The sequence below is a fragment of the Lagenorhynchus albirostris genome, chromosome 8 (assembly GCF_949774975.1).
Source record: "Lagenorhynchus albirostris chromosome 8, mLagAlb1.1, whole genome shotgun sequence".
Lineage (NCBI taxonomy): Eukaryota > Metazoa > Chordata > Mammalia > Artiodactyla > Delphinidae > Lagenorhynchus > Lagenorhynchus albirostris.
This window is the reverse complement of record NC_083102.1, coordinates 47,201,401-47,219,693: the sequence shown is the minus strand read 5'-3', so window position 1 is coordinate 47,219,693 and position 18,293 is coordinate 47,201,401. Positions and strand designations below refer to the sequence as shown.

General features: G+C 39.5%; 2 protein-coding genes and 1 long non-coding RNA gene across 3 annotated transcripts in view; 2 read left to right on the top strand and 1 right to left on the bottom strand.

Moving 5' to 3' along the window:
- CREB5 (cAMP responsive element binding protein 5) overlaps nucleotides 1-18,293 on the top strand; it is a 409,537-nt gene that overhangs the window by 230,751 nt on the left and 160,493 nt on the right. The gene's annotated exons all lie outside the window — the stretch shown is intronic.
- Nucleotides 975-5,335, bottom strand: LOC132524674 (uncharacterized). The gene is made up of 3 exons (XR_009541966.1): nucleotides 3,880-5,335; nucleotides 3,052-3,120; nucleotides 975-1,304 (listed from the first exon to the last, which is right to left on the bottom strand). It is a non-coding gene; the product is annotated as an uncharacterized LOC132524674 (long non-coding RNA).
- Nucleotides 14,940-15,470, top strand: LOC132524673 (large ribosomal subunit protein eL33-like). The gene has a single exon (XM_060156945.1). The coding sequence runs from the start codon at nucleotides 15,100-15,102 to the stop codon at nucleotides 15,430-15,432; it is 333 nt and encodes a 110-aa protein (XP_060012928.1). The 5' UTR covers nucleotides 14,940-15,099; the 3' UTR covers nucleotides 15,433-15,470.

The window sequence follows — 18,293 nt, the reverse complement described above, 5'->3', positions numbered from 1 at the left end:
CTCTCCTTAAGGGAAAATATTTAATATTCCACATCGTTTGATGATTATAATTTTAAAATTATTATGAGCTATGCATCACAGAACTTTTTCATTGTACCATTCACTGCTTAAAAAATGTAGCTGGCCTGATGTCTAAGGACCTTGCAAGCCCTTCTGTGTGTATCTTGCCTTATTTCCTCAGTTGTCACACTGGTTCTCCTCAGTGACTCATGCATAGAGCTTCAATTATGTAGTTCTTGTCTCTTTTTTTCTATAAACCAAAGTCCTACTACCTATCCTTCAAGTTCTGCCTTCTCCCCTCACTTTCTAGCTCTGGTCCACCTTACTTTCTGAACTCTTAGAGGAATTTAATCTGTATCTCCAGTATCCTCCTTTAATTTTATATTTTCATCTTTAAAAAATGTTTTCTACTATTACAATTGCCTTTTCAAGGAGATATAAGCAGCTTAAGGGTAGAGCACTATATCAGTTAGGAACGCATTTACCTGCAAGTAAGAAAAAAAAAATACAAAAAGACGCTTATTGTTCTCATGGAACAAGAAACACTTAACCCCCAAATAGCCAAAGCGATCTTGAGAAAAAAGAACAAAGCTGGAAGTATCAGGCTCCCTGATTTCCGACTATACTACAAAGCTACAGTAATCAACACAGCATGATACTGGCACAAAAACGGACACATAGTTCAACGGAACAGAATAGAAAGCCCAGAAATAAACCCAGGCACCAAGATCAATTAATCTATGACAAAGGAGGCAAGAAAGTACAAGGAGAAGAGACAGTCTCTTTAATAAGTGGTGCTGGGGAAACTGGACAGCTACATGTAAAAGAATGAAATTAGAACATTCTCTCATACCATATACAAAAATGAACTCAACATGGATTAAAGACCTAAATGTAGACCAAAACCCATAAAACTCCTAGAAGAAAACATAGGCAAACACTTTTTTTTTTAAATTTATTTATTTTTAGCTGTGTTGGGTCTTCATTGCTGCGTGTGGGCTTTCTCTAGCTGCGGTGAGCGGGGGCTACTCTTCATTGTGGTCCGTGGGCGGCTTCTTGCAATGGCTTCTCTTGTTGCAGAGCACGGGCTCTAGGGACGCAGGCTTCAGTAGTTGTGGCACACGGGCTCTAGAGTGCAGGCTCAGTAGTTGTGGTGCGTGGGCTTGTAGGATCTTCCTGGACCAGGGACTGAACCCATGTCCCCTGCATTGGCAGGCGGATTCTTAACCACTGTGCCACCAGGGAAGTCCTAGGCAGAACACTCTTTGTCATAAATTATAGTGATATTTTTTGGGATCTGTCTTCTAAGGCAAAGGAAATAAGAGCAAAAATAAACAAATTGGACTTAATTACACTTAAAAGCTTTTGCACAGCAAAGGAAACCATTGACAAAACAAACAAAAAAAACCTACTGAATGGGAGAAAATGTTTGCAAATGATATGACAGATAAAGGATTAATATCCAAAATATACAAACAGGTCATACAGCTCAATATCAAATAAACAACTCAATTAAAAATGGGCAGAAGACCTGAATAGACATTTCTCCAAAGAAGATATACAGACGGTCAACAGGCACATGAAAAGATGCTCAACATCGCTAATCATCAGAGAAATGCCATGCAAAACCACAATGAGATATTACCTCACACCTGTCAGCATGGTTATCATCGAAAAGTCCACAAATAAAAAGCGTTGGCAAGGACGTGGAGAAAAGGGCACCCTGTACACTGTTGGTAGGGATGTAAATTGTTGTGGCCTGTGTGGAAGGCAGTATGGAGACTTCCCAAAAAACTAAAAGCAGAACTACCATATGATCCAGTAATTCTACTCTTGGGTATATATCCAATGAAAACAAAAACACTAATTCAAAAGGATACATGCACCCCGATGTTCATAGCAGCATTAATTACAATGGCTGAAATATGGGAGCAACCTAAGTGTCCATCAACAGGTGAATGGACAGAGAAGATGGGTGTGTATATATATATATATATATATATATATATATATATATATATATATATACATACATACAGATGAATACTACTCAGCCGTAAAAAGGATGAAATTCTGCAACAACATGGATGGACCTAGAGAGTATTATGCTTAGTGAAATAAGTCAGACAAAGAAAGGCAAATACTGTATGTTATTATTTATATGTAGAACTAAAAAATAAAACAAATGAATATGACAAAACAGAAACAGACTCACAGATATAGAGAACAAATTAGTGGTTACTGGTAGTGAGAGGGAAGGGGGAAGGGCAAAATAGGGGTAGTGGATTAAGAGGCACAAACGACTATGTATAAAATAAATAAGCTATAAGGATATATTGCACAGCATGGGGAATATAGCCAATATTTTATAATAATTTTAAATGGAGTATAATCTATAAAATTATTGAATCACTGTGTTGTATACCTGAAACTAATAAAATACTTAAATCAGCTATACTTCAATTAAAAATTTTTTAAATTAAATAACAACAAAAAAGAAACACCTAATGTACTTAAATCAGTAGACCAATCTTGACAGATCTTTCAGTCTTCTTTATCATTTTGAAAGGGTTATTAGAATGACTCAGCTGACAAGTTGCTGATGCAAGAGATATTAGCCGTTTTAAAACCATAAACTCCCCAATTTAGTCAACAGTATTCTAACTTTATACCTCTTCTGTGCTCTATGTATTTGTCCCCTCTCCTAGACTGTAAACTCCATGATGACTGGTATTATGCCTGCCTGTTATATCCCTAATTATTTGTGGAATGAATAAATCACCATGGTCACCCAAAACTCTTCTACATTACCTACAGCTTGGTAGTTTGTGTTCTGTATATTATTTAGTGACTCTGAAAGTCTCTACCGTCTATGTATATTTATTTTGGTTTAGGGTTGCTAATTTTTGGACCAACCAATTTCAGTTGTCTGCTTTACAGTGTCTCTGTTGATTCTTTTATTCACTCATTCATATTGTTTTCTGGGTCCAGTCACATTCCAGAGAGGCACGTGCAGTTAACATGGTGCATCCCAAACTCTTGGCAGCCCACCTGAAAATTCTCAGTTGCTCCCAAGTCGTGCCATTGTTGCATGTAGCTCAGATCTGTGCGCCAAGATTGCTGAAGAGATGAACAAAAGCATGTCCAGTCAACTGAGCATGCCAAAGGAATCAAATAAAATCAACAAATAGTTATTGAGCAACAAAAACATAGGATTGCAGACTTGGATGAAACCTGAGAGATCATTTGTTCCAATTTCCTCCTTTCTAAAAAAAAGTTTAATGTGCTGGTCTTTTCTTTTCATATTTTAACCTTCTTTTTAAAATAAGCAAATAAATTCACACAATACCCCTCATTTAACAAAAGAGGAAAATGAAGTGCAAGATCACGCAGATAGTGAGTGGCCAGAAGCCATATTTGTGCTTCTGGTTTCTGCCCTATACTTCTTTTTTTTTTTTAAACATCTTTATTGGAGTATAATTGCTTTACAATGGTATGTTAGTTTCAGCTTCACAACAAAATGAATCAGTTATATATATACATATGTTCCCATATCTCTTCCCGCTTGCGTCTCCCTCCCTCCCACCCTCCCTATCCCACCCCTCCAGGCGGTCACAAAGCACCGAGCTGATCTCCCTGTGCCATGCGGCTGCTTCCCACTAGCTATCTACCTTACGTTTGTTAGTGTGTATATGTCCATGCCTCTCTCTCGCCCTGTCACAGCTCACCCTTCCCCCTCCCCATATCCTCAAGTCCGTTCTCCAGTAGGTCTGTGTCTTTATTCCTGTCTTACCCCTAGGTTCTTCATGACATTTTTTTTTCTTAAATTCCATATATATGTGTTAGCATACGGCATTTGTCTTTTTCTTTCTGACTTACTTCACTCTGTATGACAGACTCTAGGTCCATCCACCTCATTACAAATAGCTCAATTTCGTTTCTTTTTATGGCTGAGTAATATTCCATTGTATATATGTGCCACATCTTCTTTATCCATTCATCCGATGATGTCTGCCCTATACTTCTTAGAGGGACCATGTCTGGGGTTCTCTGCTGGGGAGATGAAGGACACAGAGGAGTAATAGTAACAGCCTTCATCTATGGAATGTGTTTAGAGCTTTTGCACATGGGACCATCACATTTGAAAGGACTGGCAAGGATTACTAATACCACATTACTGATGAATTTATCATCTTCCTCCTCTGGATTTGCTCTTCCTTCTGCATTTCCTGACTCAGGGCCACACCATACACCTGGTCACGTTCTTTCTGTGTAGCTTTTCAGGTATGATAAAATAATTTGTTTATATATAATGATTTGTTTTGAGCCTCCTCTCCTAGGTTATAAAGTCCATAATAACAGGTATCATGCCTGCCTGTTAAATCGCCAATTATTTGTGGAATGAATAAAACACCGTAGTCATCTAAAACTCTCCTACATAACCTACAACCTGGTAGTTTTTGTTCTATGTACTATTTACTGATTTTGAAAGTCTCACATTTGTTCTTTTGTCTTCATTGCTACCATAACTGCCTTAGTTCCGCCCCTCATCACCCTTTCTCTAGTCTCCTAAGTGGTCTCTCTTATCCAGCCTCCACACTCTTCAGCTGGAGTTACTTTTCTCAAACACAAACTTGATCACATGATGCTTCTGAGCTTAGAAAATCTCCAGCTTCAGTGGGGCCCTATAATTTTCATTCATTCATTCATTCATTCACTCACCCCAGAAATGGTTTTTGAGAGGCTATAATTTGGTAGGCACTGTATGAGGCACTTCTATGTAGAGGTTAATATAATAGTTTGCTCTCAAGGAGCTTGTAGACCGATGATAAACAAGTATAAAGTAGTTAAATATCTAATTACCATTTGTGATGACACTCAGTACAAAGGAAACAACTAGGGTGGTAAAAAGGAGACTAATGGAAGAGGGCAAAGGACAAGGGAGAGAGAGATTTAGATGGGTTATGCAGGAAACGCTTATCTGAAAAGTGACGTTTCACATGAGACCCCAAGGATCAGAAAGAGCTGTCCATGTGAAGATGCAGAGGGAAAAGGATTTTCACAGAAGGAACAAGGGATGAAGGCCCTTTGGTGGGGAAGAAGTTGCATCCTTCCATCTGTGAATTGAGGATGTTGCTGAATCCTTCTAGTTCTACAAGTCAATTAAGAACTTATATTTAAATGTAAAGTATTTGGTGATTTACAGTTTTTAATTTTATTTTTTACTGTATCACTGTGTTTTTCCAAAAACACTTGGTAAATAGTTTGACCAAGGAAGATTAGTAGATCCTAGGTCTGGAAATTAAGAATTCAGATAGCTCAGTGCTTCAGACTGCATGGTCTTATCAATTTATAGCTTGACACATCTTCTTTGGAAAATTAGTATGCGTCTTTTGGAATCTTTTTTATTATAGTCATTAGCCACAGGACTTCCTTCCCTTGGTATAAACATTGACTTAAGATATTTATTAATGGTTTTTGCTATATTTTTCCAATGTTTATCAAATTTCTGGGCTTCTGTGTGCTGATGCCAGGGTTCTTGTGAGGTATATCAGCAAAGATACGGACTAAACACCTATAATATGTAACAATCCCTATAGTGTTGGTTAAGAAAATCTTGGCCCAGTCTTCATTCAACTTACTATCTTAAAGAAAGAGATCAGGGCTTCCCTGGTGGCGCAGTGGTTGAGAGTCCGCCTGCCGATGCAGGGGACACGGGTTTGTGCCCCGGTCCGGGAGGATCCCACGTGCTGTGGAGCGGCTGGGCCTGTGAGCCATGGCCGCTGAGCCTGCGCGTCCGGAGCCTGTGCTCCACAACGGGAGAGGCCACAACAGTGAGAGGCCCGCGTACCGGGGGGAAAAAAAAAAAAAAAAAAAAAAAGAAAGAGATCAGACATATATGTATCATATACAACATATATATAACACATAAATGCAGAACTGGTTGCCAGGAGGATATACATGTTCTTTCTCTCTAAATCTTAAAGAGAATATGTCAATGCAATTGCTACTATTACAACTTATATCAATAAAAATGTACTCCACATAGCCTTCAGAAATTAGTCCGTTTTGTAGATGAATAACTGAGACTGATCATCTACCAATGATTTTTTTCAACTCACAGCAAATTAGAGAACCAAATCTGGACATTTTGTCTTCTTTGAGCAGGAGGTTGGATCATAAGTGGGGAATACTTTGTGCACTCCTTCCCAAATTTCAGAGAAATAAAATGTTTACATTCATCTTTTTTATCCTGATTATGTATTGCATGAAAGGAAAATTAGCACCTCTACTTATTTGAAATATTCTGGCTTCACTTTTTGAAAAAAATTTTAATGGAATATATTGGACTGAGAATGTGTAATGTCCACACCTAGCCAAGTAGCCTCCCTTCTGTACTTCATGAATGCTTCATAGCATTTGTTTCTCCGGACCGACTAAATAGTAATGACTCAGCATAATGATTTCAATTTCTCCTGATACTCAACTAGGGTCTGATAAGTTTCTTGGCCTAGTCTTATCTTTGTTTGGCCTTGAGCATTTTCTAGAATAAGTCCAACATTCTGATGCAAGCATAGGTCTCTTCTTAAGTCAGAATACAACAGAACAAAATTCCTTAAAACAAATGTGCCACGCTAAAATGTTAGCAGACATTTACTCTAGAAAAGGGAGTAAGCATTTCAGTAGGTTTAATTTTTATGTCCCAAGAGATACGAACTAAGAAACAGAAATATGGACTTCTGTGGTATTTATTACATTCTTCCTGAACTGTATACCTTTTATTTCTGAAAAGTGAGCAATGAACATACATCTGTATTTAACAAAAGGAATCTATATTTCAATTTTTTAGTATGTGAGAAAATTCAAAACAAAGTATCCATCATTCCTTGCTGTTGGCTTCTCATTGGAACTTGAATAATGCAGCTGGGCATTAAACATGGACTCAAAGACCACACAAAGCCTTATCTGAAGCTCACCAAGAGCAGATGGCAAGGAATCCTGATGTCCTGTCTTACCTACTATGTAAGAGAACCCAGTTCTCCACCAAGTTTAAACTACGACAGGCAAGAGCTAGTTATAAAGGAGGTTTACTTGACACTTAAAAGAATTTCAGGGCTTTCCTGGTGGCACAGTGGTTAAGAATCCGCCTGCCAATGCAGGGAACACGGGTTTGAGCCCTAGTCCCAGAAGATCTCACATGCCGCAGAGCAACTAAGCCCATGCGCCACAACTACTGAGCCTGCACTCTAGAGCTCTCAGGCCACAACTACTGAAGCATGCAAGCCACAACTACTGAAGCCTGTGCGCCTAGAGCCCGTGCTCTGCAACAAGAGAAGCCACCACGATGAGAGACCCGCGCACAACAAAGAAGAGTAGCCCCTGCTCGCCGCAATTAGAGAAAGCCCGCGTGCAGCAACGAAGACCCAATGCAGCCAAAAATAAATAAAATAAAATAAATTAATTAAAACAACAAAAAAAGAATTTCAACCCTGAGGCCAGCAGTGGTGCTGTGGAGTCAAAACAGATGTCTCTCAATCCTTCAGGAGACCACAGGAACTCACAACTGGTCGTGTTTGTAGTCTTCCATGCACCCACAGCTGCAAAAACTTGAGAGCTCTCTGTCTCTGTCTCTCTCTCTCTCTCTCTCTCTCTCTCTCTCTCTCTCTCTCTCTCTCTCTCTCTCTCACACACACACACACACACACACACACACACACACACACACACACACACACACACACACACACACACACACGCAGATGGACGTAAAACAGGAATATAATCCCTCTGTATCCACTGCATACAGGATAAAACCTGGCCTCACAATCTCAGATCTGGGAAGAATTTGGTTGAAAATGCTAACCTCAGTGATTACCTGCACTAGAGCATTGGAGGCAAATGAGCAGGGTGCCCTGTTCTGTCAGCTCAGTGCCGAACTGTGAAGTTCTAGGTAGTGAATCAAGAGCCTGAGCCACAGAGTCTAGTTCTCCACCAGGCTGCTCACACCAAAAAAAAAATGTGATGAGCAACCTTCACCTCGCTGATACTACTTATACTTAGACGTGTCCATTTTTACCACATGAACTCAATGACAACACCTCTGGGGTATGTTGACTGTGATCACATATGGACTAAAAGAATGCCGAAACACTGTGATGTTGGTAAAAAGTTGATCAAACATCTTTCAAAGCAACAACAACCATGCAAAAATAACAATTTCAACAACTACTACCCCAAACTATAGATACGTGGCAGTTCATATCACCATTTGAAGAAAAATGCTTCTTTTATATTATTCCTATCAAATGATTTCTTGTGAAAATTGGATTAAGGAAATTAGATTGAAAGCATTTTTTTAAAAAATTTACAGTGATCTTAGGAAGAACTATGGAAGTGACTTTCATACGGTGAGCTCCATAATTAAAAGGGATTACAAAATCTGAGCTGGCCACATGCCGAAAGAAAATGAGCCTTGACATTGAGAATGTGACAGGACAGCATTTTAAAATTACATACCTCCTGTAAAGGCATGAAACTCCTGTCTCCCCTTCTTCAAGCTGATAATTCCTACCTAGCTCCCCAGATCAAGACCCCCTTCCCCAGTGTACTGAGAGAAAATTTTTTCCTCACCTTCACTTCACTGGTCATTGTAGCAGCATGGCTCTGAGAAGGAGTTTTAATATCTAGTTCCATTTTTCCTCAGAGCTTCATTGACAGTACTTAAAAATCCATTCTCAAACACGTTTTGCTGCTTGTTCCAATTCTAAATCTTTGGCACAGCTGGGTTTTTCCTTTCGGAATGTTGGTTTTCTCCAAATGGTTGATGAGTGTTGTACTGAAAGACATCACCCAAAACTACTCCTCACCTTCACCTCAAGTCAGGGACCAGAATTTCATTATTAGAGGAGGTTCATTCTGGCCTCTAAGAATCCCTAATGGAAACACAGTGTTCCTGGGAGCTAAGAACCTTGGGTCAGTGCTAGTTAATACCCTGGAGGAGATTATTTGTCCCAGGCTACTCCCATGCAACTCAGGACCTGATGGTTAATAAGTTCTGAGGGAACAAGCCAGAAGCTGGATTTGAAGGGCCATGACAAATGAGCCCCCATCAGGTGATGGCTGGAGGGACCATTTTTGACTTATGGAAGATGGGGCTAAATTTTCAAAGAGGAAAGCATGGAATCAGGAACTGTTGGACCCAGACAAGTCCCTTGGAAAGGTCATTGTTCAGGTAAAGAAACTGAGACTCAAAGAGTTTGGTGATTTGCCAGAATCAACGTAGCAACTTTGTGCTGGGCCAGAACCAGCACGTGGATCTCTTGACTTCCAATCCGTACTCTTTCCACTCTGCCAGAAGGGACTTATCCTCAGGCGTGGCAAGGGTAGAGGAGTATAGACATTTATTTCCGGAAAAATTGGTGCTTTGGGTCTCCTGCATTCCTAGCAACATAATTTTCTCTAGGGGAAAGGAAATGATGAGTTAGACTAAAATAAGAAAATATTTTATAAAACCACCTTAGTGAGGAGTTTGTCACCTTCTTGTTCTTGTCCCAGACAAAATATCCCAAGTCCTTCAGGATTTCTCTTTTGTTCTTTACCTTCTGCTTCTCTGGCCTCCAGTCCCTATCCCATTAGTTTTTTTTTTTTTTTAATTAATTAATTAATTATTTTACATCTTTATTGGGGATCCCATTAGTTTTTAGGGATGGATCATGGAGACTGGAAATACACACACAGCAAATACATCTGTCCATTGGGTAAAAAGAAAAGCATGTGTGCACATGAGTAAGTCTGTGTTCATGTGTGTGCAGGCCATGATGTGTAGAAAGTTCAAGAGGTGCACCAAAATTAATGAGTCCTCCACAAATAGCTGGGTGCAAGATGGCCTGTATTCAACCCAGCAATTGTGCTGGAACCCCAAATCAGAGCCTACATTGTTCTTTGTTGCCTTTGTTTCAAGCTCAACACCAACCTTTTTTTTTTTTGCTATAAAAAAATAAATCTGAAAACAATAAGTCTTGTTCATTGACATAAACCGGCTGTCCGTTCCTTGTGGGACCCATGCTGATAAAAACCAGGGGGAAACTATTTTATTTGCAATGTAAAGAGTTTTAGCCTGTGGAGGTTTTTTTTAGTTCAACAGCAGTAAAGGTAGGGACAGCAACCAAATAAGCTGTTAAAATCTGTATCCCCCGCCTTCACCCTTCTCCCAGTCCCAAGAGACATAATTAAAACTCCAGAAAGTGAGAAGCTGTTACTAATACTAACATAACTATTTAGTGCAACAGAATCATGCATTTGCCAACTTCTTTTTTTAAAAATAGTTCAAGCTGAACTTTATTTTGCTATTTCACATACAAAGGCCTTTTCTCCATGTAAGTGCTTTCATATGATTTGCCAATCAGCCTATTAATAGTTGTCAAGGAGTAGACCTGTTGGCCGGCCGTGGGGTCATACTTCTTAGGGCCACTATGTACTCTTCAGATGTGCACTTCACTCCTGCTGAAAATGGTCTAATTGATGGCTCATATATTAGCCTCATTCCAGTTCTGTTTAGAAAGAGACTTGCAGTTCTAGCTGACTAAACTGTCCTCTGTAAGTTTTTGTATGCAATCAGAATAGACATTGGAGCAGATGGAAATGTGCGTATATAATAAGTAGTGTTTTTGTTAAGGTGGATGAAGGCATGCATGCCTAAACCTCGGCCCAGAGTTTATATATACACCTTGTTCAAAATTTGTAGAAAGAGACCGGAAGCGGAGTAGATTTTAACTCTGTGGAGTAGATTTTAACCCTGTTTTTCATGTTGGGGCACTACTGTTGAGGGGTTGACTTCCTCCTACACACACACACACACACACACACACACACACACACACACACACACACACACACACACACACACACACACGTCTGGCGCTTGTAGATTTTATGAACTTCTCCTCTCAGTCAATTAGTAATTATTTTACATCTTTATTGGGGATCCCATTAGTTTTTAGGGATGGATCATGGAGACTGGAAATACACACACAGCAAATACATCTGTCCATTGGGTAAAAAGAATCCAGCAGAGTCCTAGATCTGCCCCTGGAACCAGCTGTCCTGGGAATTTCTAAAAACACTTGCAAATTCCCGAAGGGAATCTTCTAGCTAATTTTAGGGTGTATTCATCCAAGGTCACTGAAAGGGCTGGAGTGTATGGGTCGAATTTCTAGGTGGTTTTGTGTATTTGGCACTTCTGTTTTTTTTTTTAGCATCCTTATTGGAGTATAATTGCTTTACATTGTTGTGTTAGTTTCTGCTGCATAAAAAAGTGAATCAGCTATACCTATACTTGTATCCCCATATCCCCTCCCTCTTGCGTCTCCCTCCCTATTCCATTCCACACTGGCTAGAGCGGAACTTTTCATTCTCCATTCACTTGTGGTGCACACCCTGTTCCCATGGAGACCTTTGGCCACTCCCTCCCCAATATACACGCAGAATCTCAGACACACATCCCCTCTAAATTGAATGGAACTGTAATGACCTTAGGAAGGTTAAGTCCTCTCTGTGTCTGTTTATCTATAATGGGAGATAATATAAGTATCTGCTTCAGCAGGTATTGTGAGACTAAATGAGATAATACATGTAATGAGTCTGGAAAGTGCCTAGCACATAGGAAGAGTCAGCGCGTCAGGTTTTACCATCATTAACGTCACAACTTTGAGCTTGAGACACCAAAACGCCTTCCTTCAATCTAGGACAGTGATTAATAAACTAGGGCTCCTGGGCCAAATTCAGCCTGCCACCTGCTTTTATATGGCTCATGAACTTAGAATTGTTTTTACGTTTTTAAATGATTAGAAAAATCAAAAGAATGATATTTCCTGATATGTAAAACTTACATGAAAGTCAAACTTCAGGTCTACAAATAAAGTTTTATTGGAACACATCCAGGCCCATTCATCGGCATACTGTCTACTGCTGCAGGATAGAAGGGTTGCAATAGAGAACGTATGGCCATGTGGCTGGCAAAGATGGTACTTTACAGAAAAATTTTGCCAAGCCCTGGCCTTGGAGATGGCATAAAGTATAGGTCATCCTCCAGACCACCAGAGAGTATTCGACCCACTTGGAAGGTATTTGACTCAGGATCAGAAAAGATAGTTTTGCCTTTTCATTTCAGACTTTTTTTCCACAATCCTCTCACTAAACTAATAGTAATGTTTTTTAGGAATAGATCATGTCTTATTATATCTTATGTCCTTTGTAGTGCCTTACAAATAGAAGGTAATCAATTGTTATTTGATGAATGAATAATTAAATGAGTGAAGGAATGAATGAATACATAGAGATAAATAGATGATAGATACATACATACATACAAACATACATGCATAGTGTTTTGGAACAAATTACTTACCTTTTTATTATTGCCACATATGAAATATCAGAATTATTATAGTCTTGAAGTAATGCTCTAATAAGCCATCTAATTACTAGAAAACACTTAGGATAATATCGAGAACAGTAAGCGTAACAGAAGAAGCTCTCTGAATTGAAAGTCATCTAACCGTTCACTTTGAAAATGTGCTGACTGATGGCCATGTCCCACAAAATGTGCAAAATCAGTAGGTAACTCTTTGGGCCCCATTTACACCTGTTTCCGTCATTTAAGTTGTGTACATACCAATAATCCACAATGTCTGCTTTTGGCGGTTGTACTTGATACTGAAAATGCGTAATCAATTAAATACTTGAAACATTCTGTGACCAGATTAAAGTGGGGAAAAGTAATATTTAAATACCTTCTCTGAGCCAGATGCTGAGTTGGGCATTTCACATAAACCTGGAAATGCAGATTCTCTGGAGCAAGGTTTTCTGTCCACATTCTTTGTAAATTGTGTCTACTTATAGCCATTGAATGGGACCATAGCCCAGCAGATGTGCTCATTTTTTGCTCTCTTCATAAGCAGTATTGATTGCCCTGGCCAAGTCAATTGTGTGGCCATTTCCATTTACACATCATTTAGCTGCCTGAATTGATTGCTTCTGCCAGGCCACAGTTATGCTGTTTCAATCATGTAGATCCAGGTAGTCTCAAACCTTTCACGTGGAACACTAAAACATCAAAACACCAGACTCTGAAGAATCAGCCTAGCATTTTTAATTCCGTAGGAAATTAATGTTAAGATTAATAGGAATTTTATCAGAAATTCATCAGAATTTTATGTTGTTCAATAGTACAAAATAGATCAGAAATTTCTGGAATACATATTTCTTAATAACAAAGAAAAAGAATATCACCAATTGTTTTCCAAACAAAGTATGCATTCACCAAGACAGGTAAATACCTTTGGTAGCAGATGGCTCTTTAGATCTCAAATTCAATGATCTTTTTTTAAAAAAGAGGAAACAAATGGTGATTTTAATCATCTTTGATCATTGGATGTTGGCATATTGAATTGAAGTTTTCTGATGTGTTTACTTGGTTCACATAAAGATAGCAAGGGTCGGTGACCTGGGAAAGCAAAGTACCGTGCTGAATGGGAACAAAACCCCCTTTACAGGCTACCTGCCGTGGTGGCAGCAATCCAGCGCTGGCACTGGTGGTAAAAGAAGGAATGGGAATATAAAGACAGCTCATTGCTCGAGGGCATGATTTTGCTTCCATTGGTGGTTTTTTTTTTTTTTTTTTTTTTTTCAATTAGTAGGAAAAGCAAGTTTGCACCTCCTGGCAAAATAACCTGTAAAACAAAATATATGCTTTAACAAATAGACTTTAGCATGGGCCAGGTAAATTCTATTGAAAATCACAGTAGTGACTAAAGGTATATTTACTGTTGCCGTCTTTTTAGACTGTCGTGGAGACTATGCTAAAAATAACACAAAAGGCTGTAACTGCATTCTTGGGGAGAAAGTGTGTTTCTCAGTGAATACATTCAAAAAGTGGCCTCACCAGATGCCTTATTAATGTTGTGGCAGTGTACGTGTAGCAACATATTGAACAAGCCCTAAATGAACTTGAATCACAGGTTTAGAACAACTTTGGGGCCTTTCTATTTCTGTTTCAACTTTTTTGGGTCCATTTTTATCCACCAAGCACTGGGTACCAACCTGTGCCAGACCTAACATTTTGCTTAACTTTCTTTCCTCCCATCACAACTTACCTGTTCAATGTGCTATTTGCATTATGAACAGCACAGGTTGCATTTTGAGCTGGAATTGTTTTTCTTTCATAGGCAGTGCTGCACCTGTCTCTTGAGCTTTCACACTTTGAAACTTTTATAAGTTCACTATTCTGTGTGCTATGGTGGAGTAAACACTGGATGGGAATCTTAAGAGCCTAATTTCAGTCTGCTCTGCTACTTTATACCTCTGAGCCTTAATTCCTCATTTGTAAAACAAGATAAATGACATTTGACCTACTTGTTTTTTGTGGTTAAAAGTGAAAGACATTGGGCTTCCCTGGTGGCACAGTGGTTAAGAATCTGCCTGCCAATTCAGGAGAACCGGGTTCGAGCCCTGGTCCGGGAAGATCCTACATGTGGCAGAACAACTAAGCCCGTGCACCACAACTACTGAGCCTGCGCTCTAGAGCTGCAAGCCACAGCTGCTGAGCCTGTGCGCCACAGCTACTGAAGCCCACGCGCCTAGAGCCCGTGCTCCGCAACAAGAGAAGCCACCGCAATGAGAACACAGCGCACCGCAACAAAGAGTAGCCTCTGCTTGCCGCAACCAGAGAAAAGCCCGCGTGCAGCAACGAAGACCCAACGCAGCCAAAAGTAAAATAAATAAAATAAAAATAGGTAATAAAAAAAAAAGTGAAAGATATTGATGTTGTTATTGTGCAAATTTGTAAACATAACCAAATAGTGTACTTTGGCTATGGAGTAATTTCTTGCTCCCAAAACAATTGATAAACAACTTTATTTTAAAGGTAAACTTAGATGAGATGCTGGTGCGGCTCCGAGGCTCTACCAGCTAATGATTTCTATGGATTCCAGCAACAGGGAGGACAGGATGGAGGAGATACGGGACTGATGGTGCTGGTCCCCTGACCTCCGAGAATGGGTGCTCCGGCCTGCTGGGAACAGGACTTCTAAAACGACAAATATGTCTGGAAGGCTGTGGTCCAAGGCCATTTTTGCTGGCTATAAGCGGGGTCTACGGAACCAGAGGGAGCACACAGCTCTCCTGAAAATTGAAGGTGTATATGCTCGAGATGAAACTGAATTCTGTCTAGGCAAGAGATGTGCTTACGTGTACAAAGCAAAGAACAATACAGTAACTCCTGGTGGAAAACCTAACAAAACCAGAGTAATCTGGGGAAAGATAACTCATGCTCATGGAAACAGTGGCATGGTTCGTGCCAAATTCCGAAGCAACCTTCCTGCTAAGGCCATTGGACACAGAATCCGTGTGAGGCTGTACCCTTCAAGGATTTAAACTTACTGAAAAGTAAATAAATAAAAGTGTGGATTTGTTCCCTTGTAAAAAAAAAAAAAAAAAAAGGTAAACTTATAGCAAGCCCTACTTCAAATTTTATATTAATTTCTCATATCTTACATTTTAAATAATGACTTTTCTACTCTAAATAGTGTTATTACAGTTAGAATAATCAGATGATATTTCATAATTCGCAACTGCACACCTAAGGCGAAAGCTCCCATTTAAAAATTGCTTTACAGCTGTAGTGGAAATGTTTTCACATTATAGTTTCAAAGTTTATTCTAGTAACCTAAACTCTTAATGGTTCTAATTTTATTAATGTCAAAACATGGCTATTTATAAAAAGCAGGTATAGAAGGGAGAGGACTATTCTGTGATCTAGTTAAGATAGCATTATATTGAGAAAGGTGGTATAAAGGAAAAAGGCTAGCTAGAGCAGGTGTGAATTCTGTCTCCTATACTTTCTGTGTGGTCTCTCTACTTTCTTAGAGCCATAATTTCCCCATCTATAAAATGGGAATAATAATATCTTGGAGCAATGTTGTAAAGGTTAGAGAGAATGCATGCAAGATGCTTTGTACACAGATAGATGCTCAATAAACTATTATTACATAACTATCCCCACACACATCCAGCTGGGAATGAACTCTCTTAGGTGCCCCTTGCTAATGGGATGATCACGATGGGTTCCTATGACACTACTCAAACATGTAGTTTCATTGCAGGCTGTCATGTAAGTTCAGGGAAAATCTGAGTCAATAAAAGATGATTGGTGTCCAGCTGCCTTTGCACACATGCCCCAAAAGTGAAAAATGTGGTGACAGATATTCCAAATTCAATCTTGTTTCTTCTATCTATGACAGTCTTTTTCAATGAGACTTGGTATGACATTGAGCCCTTTACCCCCCGACATGAGTGAAACAAAAATTAGGAAAAAACTGAAATTAAGAAAATAAGTAACCCAGTGTGTTTGATTTGGCAGAGAGTTGGAGTAATTACCCTGGACAATTTCCACATAAAATGTTAATATCTAATAGAAAATATTTCTTTTATCAAAAGATGTGAAGGTACCACTTTGACAGTGACTTTTATCCTGGAAGAGCCATCCATAAATCATTAGCGTTACCATTTGAAAAGTAGAACTGGGCATTTTCGCTAAACATCTATGAACCTTTTCCCTTTGAGGCACTTCGGGTTGATAGGATATTGAGGCGCCAGTGACTTTCTTGGGAACAGAAGTAATTCTGTACCCTGTCAGTGTGTTGACAGGGCATGCCCTTTCCAATTTCCAGCATGAAGGCAAGTAGTGTTTTATTGAGCCCGACTGAACGTGGGTGAAAACATTCATTATACATTTATTTTATTTCTTTAGAAGTAGCTATTTCCATGATCGCCATTTCCTGATTTAAACTTTGGGAAAATATGAGTTTTCCACTCATCCAGGAGAACACGGGAGACGTCACCTCACATTATTTACCAGTCAGGTACAAAGAGGTTTTCCCATAACAACTATCTGTGAATGAATCCATAGACTGTTCAAAAGACTCATTTCAGAATCCAGTAAAAATTAGGTTCAAGTGCAAACTCCACCTCCCAAAAGACGTGTAGCGGCAGTGGTGTGCTGGTAAACCAGCTTCCTGCAGGGGATGGTCCTGATTTGTAGGGTTTACCGATTTTTGTGCTCCTAGTGGTATGACCATTTCAACATAACAACAGTTTAAGAAGCGCTTACAGGATTCCTGAATATTTAACAATTGGCTCCCCCAAAGCTGGTGCAACTGGCTTTAGCACATCACAGCCTTTAGAGTGAACTTTAAAATCTGAAGCCCTGACCATTGAAATTTTTTTGGCTCCAAACGCATTTTAAAGAAGCTGGCAGGTGCCTGTTACTTGAGGCTGCATATAAGAACACATGGATTTTCCTCATGTACTTGCCTTTCCTGCATGGGTTAAAGCAGTCTTTCTTTTCCAGTAGCCAATATATGTTACACTTCTGAAGTTTCTGACACAACAGACCTCTAATGAAAACACTGATTTTTGCAAATAAGATTCTCTCTCTATCCAAGCAATTAAAAATTTAAGATACACTAGTGCATATTTCCTCAGCAATTAGCCAGGATTTGCTGCTTACAGGAGGCAGTGCAACTCATTCCTCTCCTGGTTCTCAGCTTGCCTTGGAGTTTTGCAGACACCCCTCTGCTAGTCGGGTGCTGCCTGCCTGTCGGTGGCTGGCAAAGTGATTTGATTCCTTTATGTATGTAATACAGTAAAGCGCTTTGAGGCTTGCAAATGACACTGTTTAAATCAATACATAATGATTTATCACATATCGTGGAGCGCTTATAAATGTATTATGAAGCACTAGAGCACAACAGCATCACAGGCTAGTGGGAGGCATGGGTGGGAGGCCTGCATGCTGTTTTCTTCTTCACTCTGCTACTGAGATGTCGTGTGACCCTGGATAATTCATTTACCTTTGCTGTACTTCGTTTTGTGTGTTTGGAGAGTAGGGTCACCAGTGTTGAGATTACAAATGGTTTGGAGACATGGGGTGGCATATGGGCAATATTCTTGCAAATTAAAAAATTACTATATTTTAATATCTCCCATAGAACCAAGCATCACAGTGGATACCAACTAGGTATCCTGGCTGAAAAGTGAGAGGTTCAAAATACGCACATTTGTAGTAAAAGTATAAAGGTAGACATAGGATGCTAATAGCCAAATTCACGACCCCATGACCACTATAGTTGGGGGAGGGGAGTGACTAGGGCCCGGGAGGGGGTTATGGGTGAAAATCCAATCCTATTTGTAACATTTTATTTCTCATTTTCAGTGGTGGGTACTGAGGTTTTTCT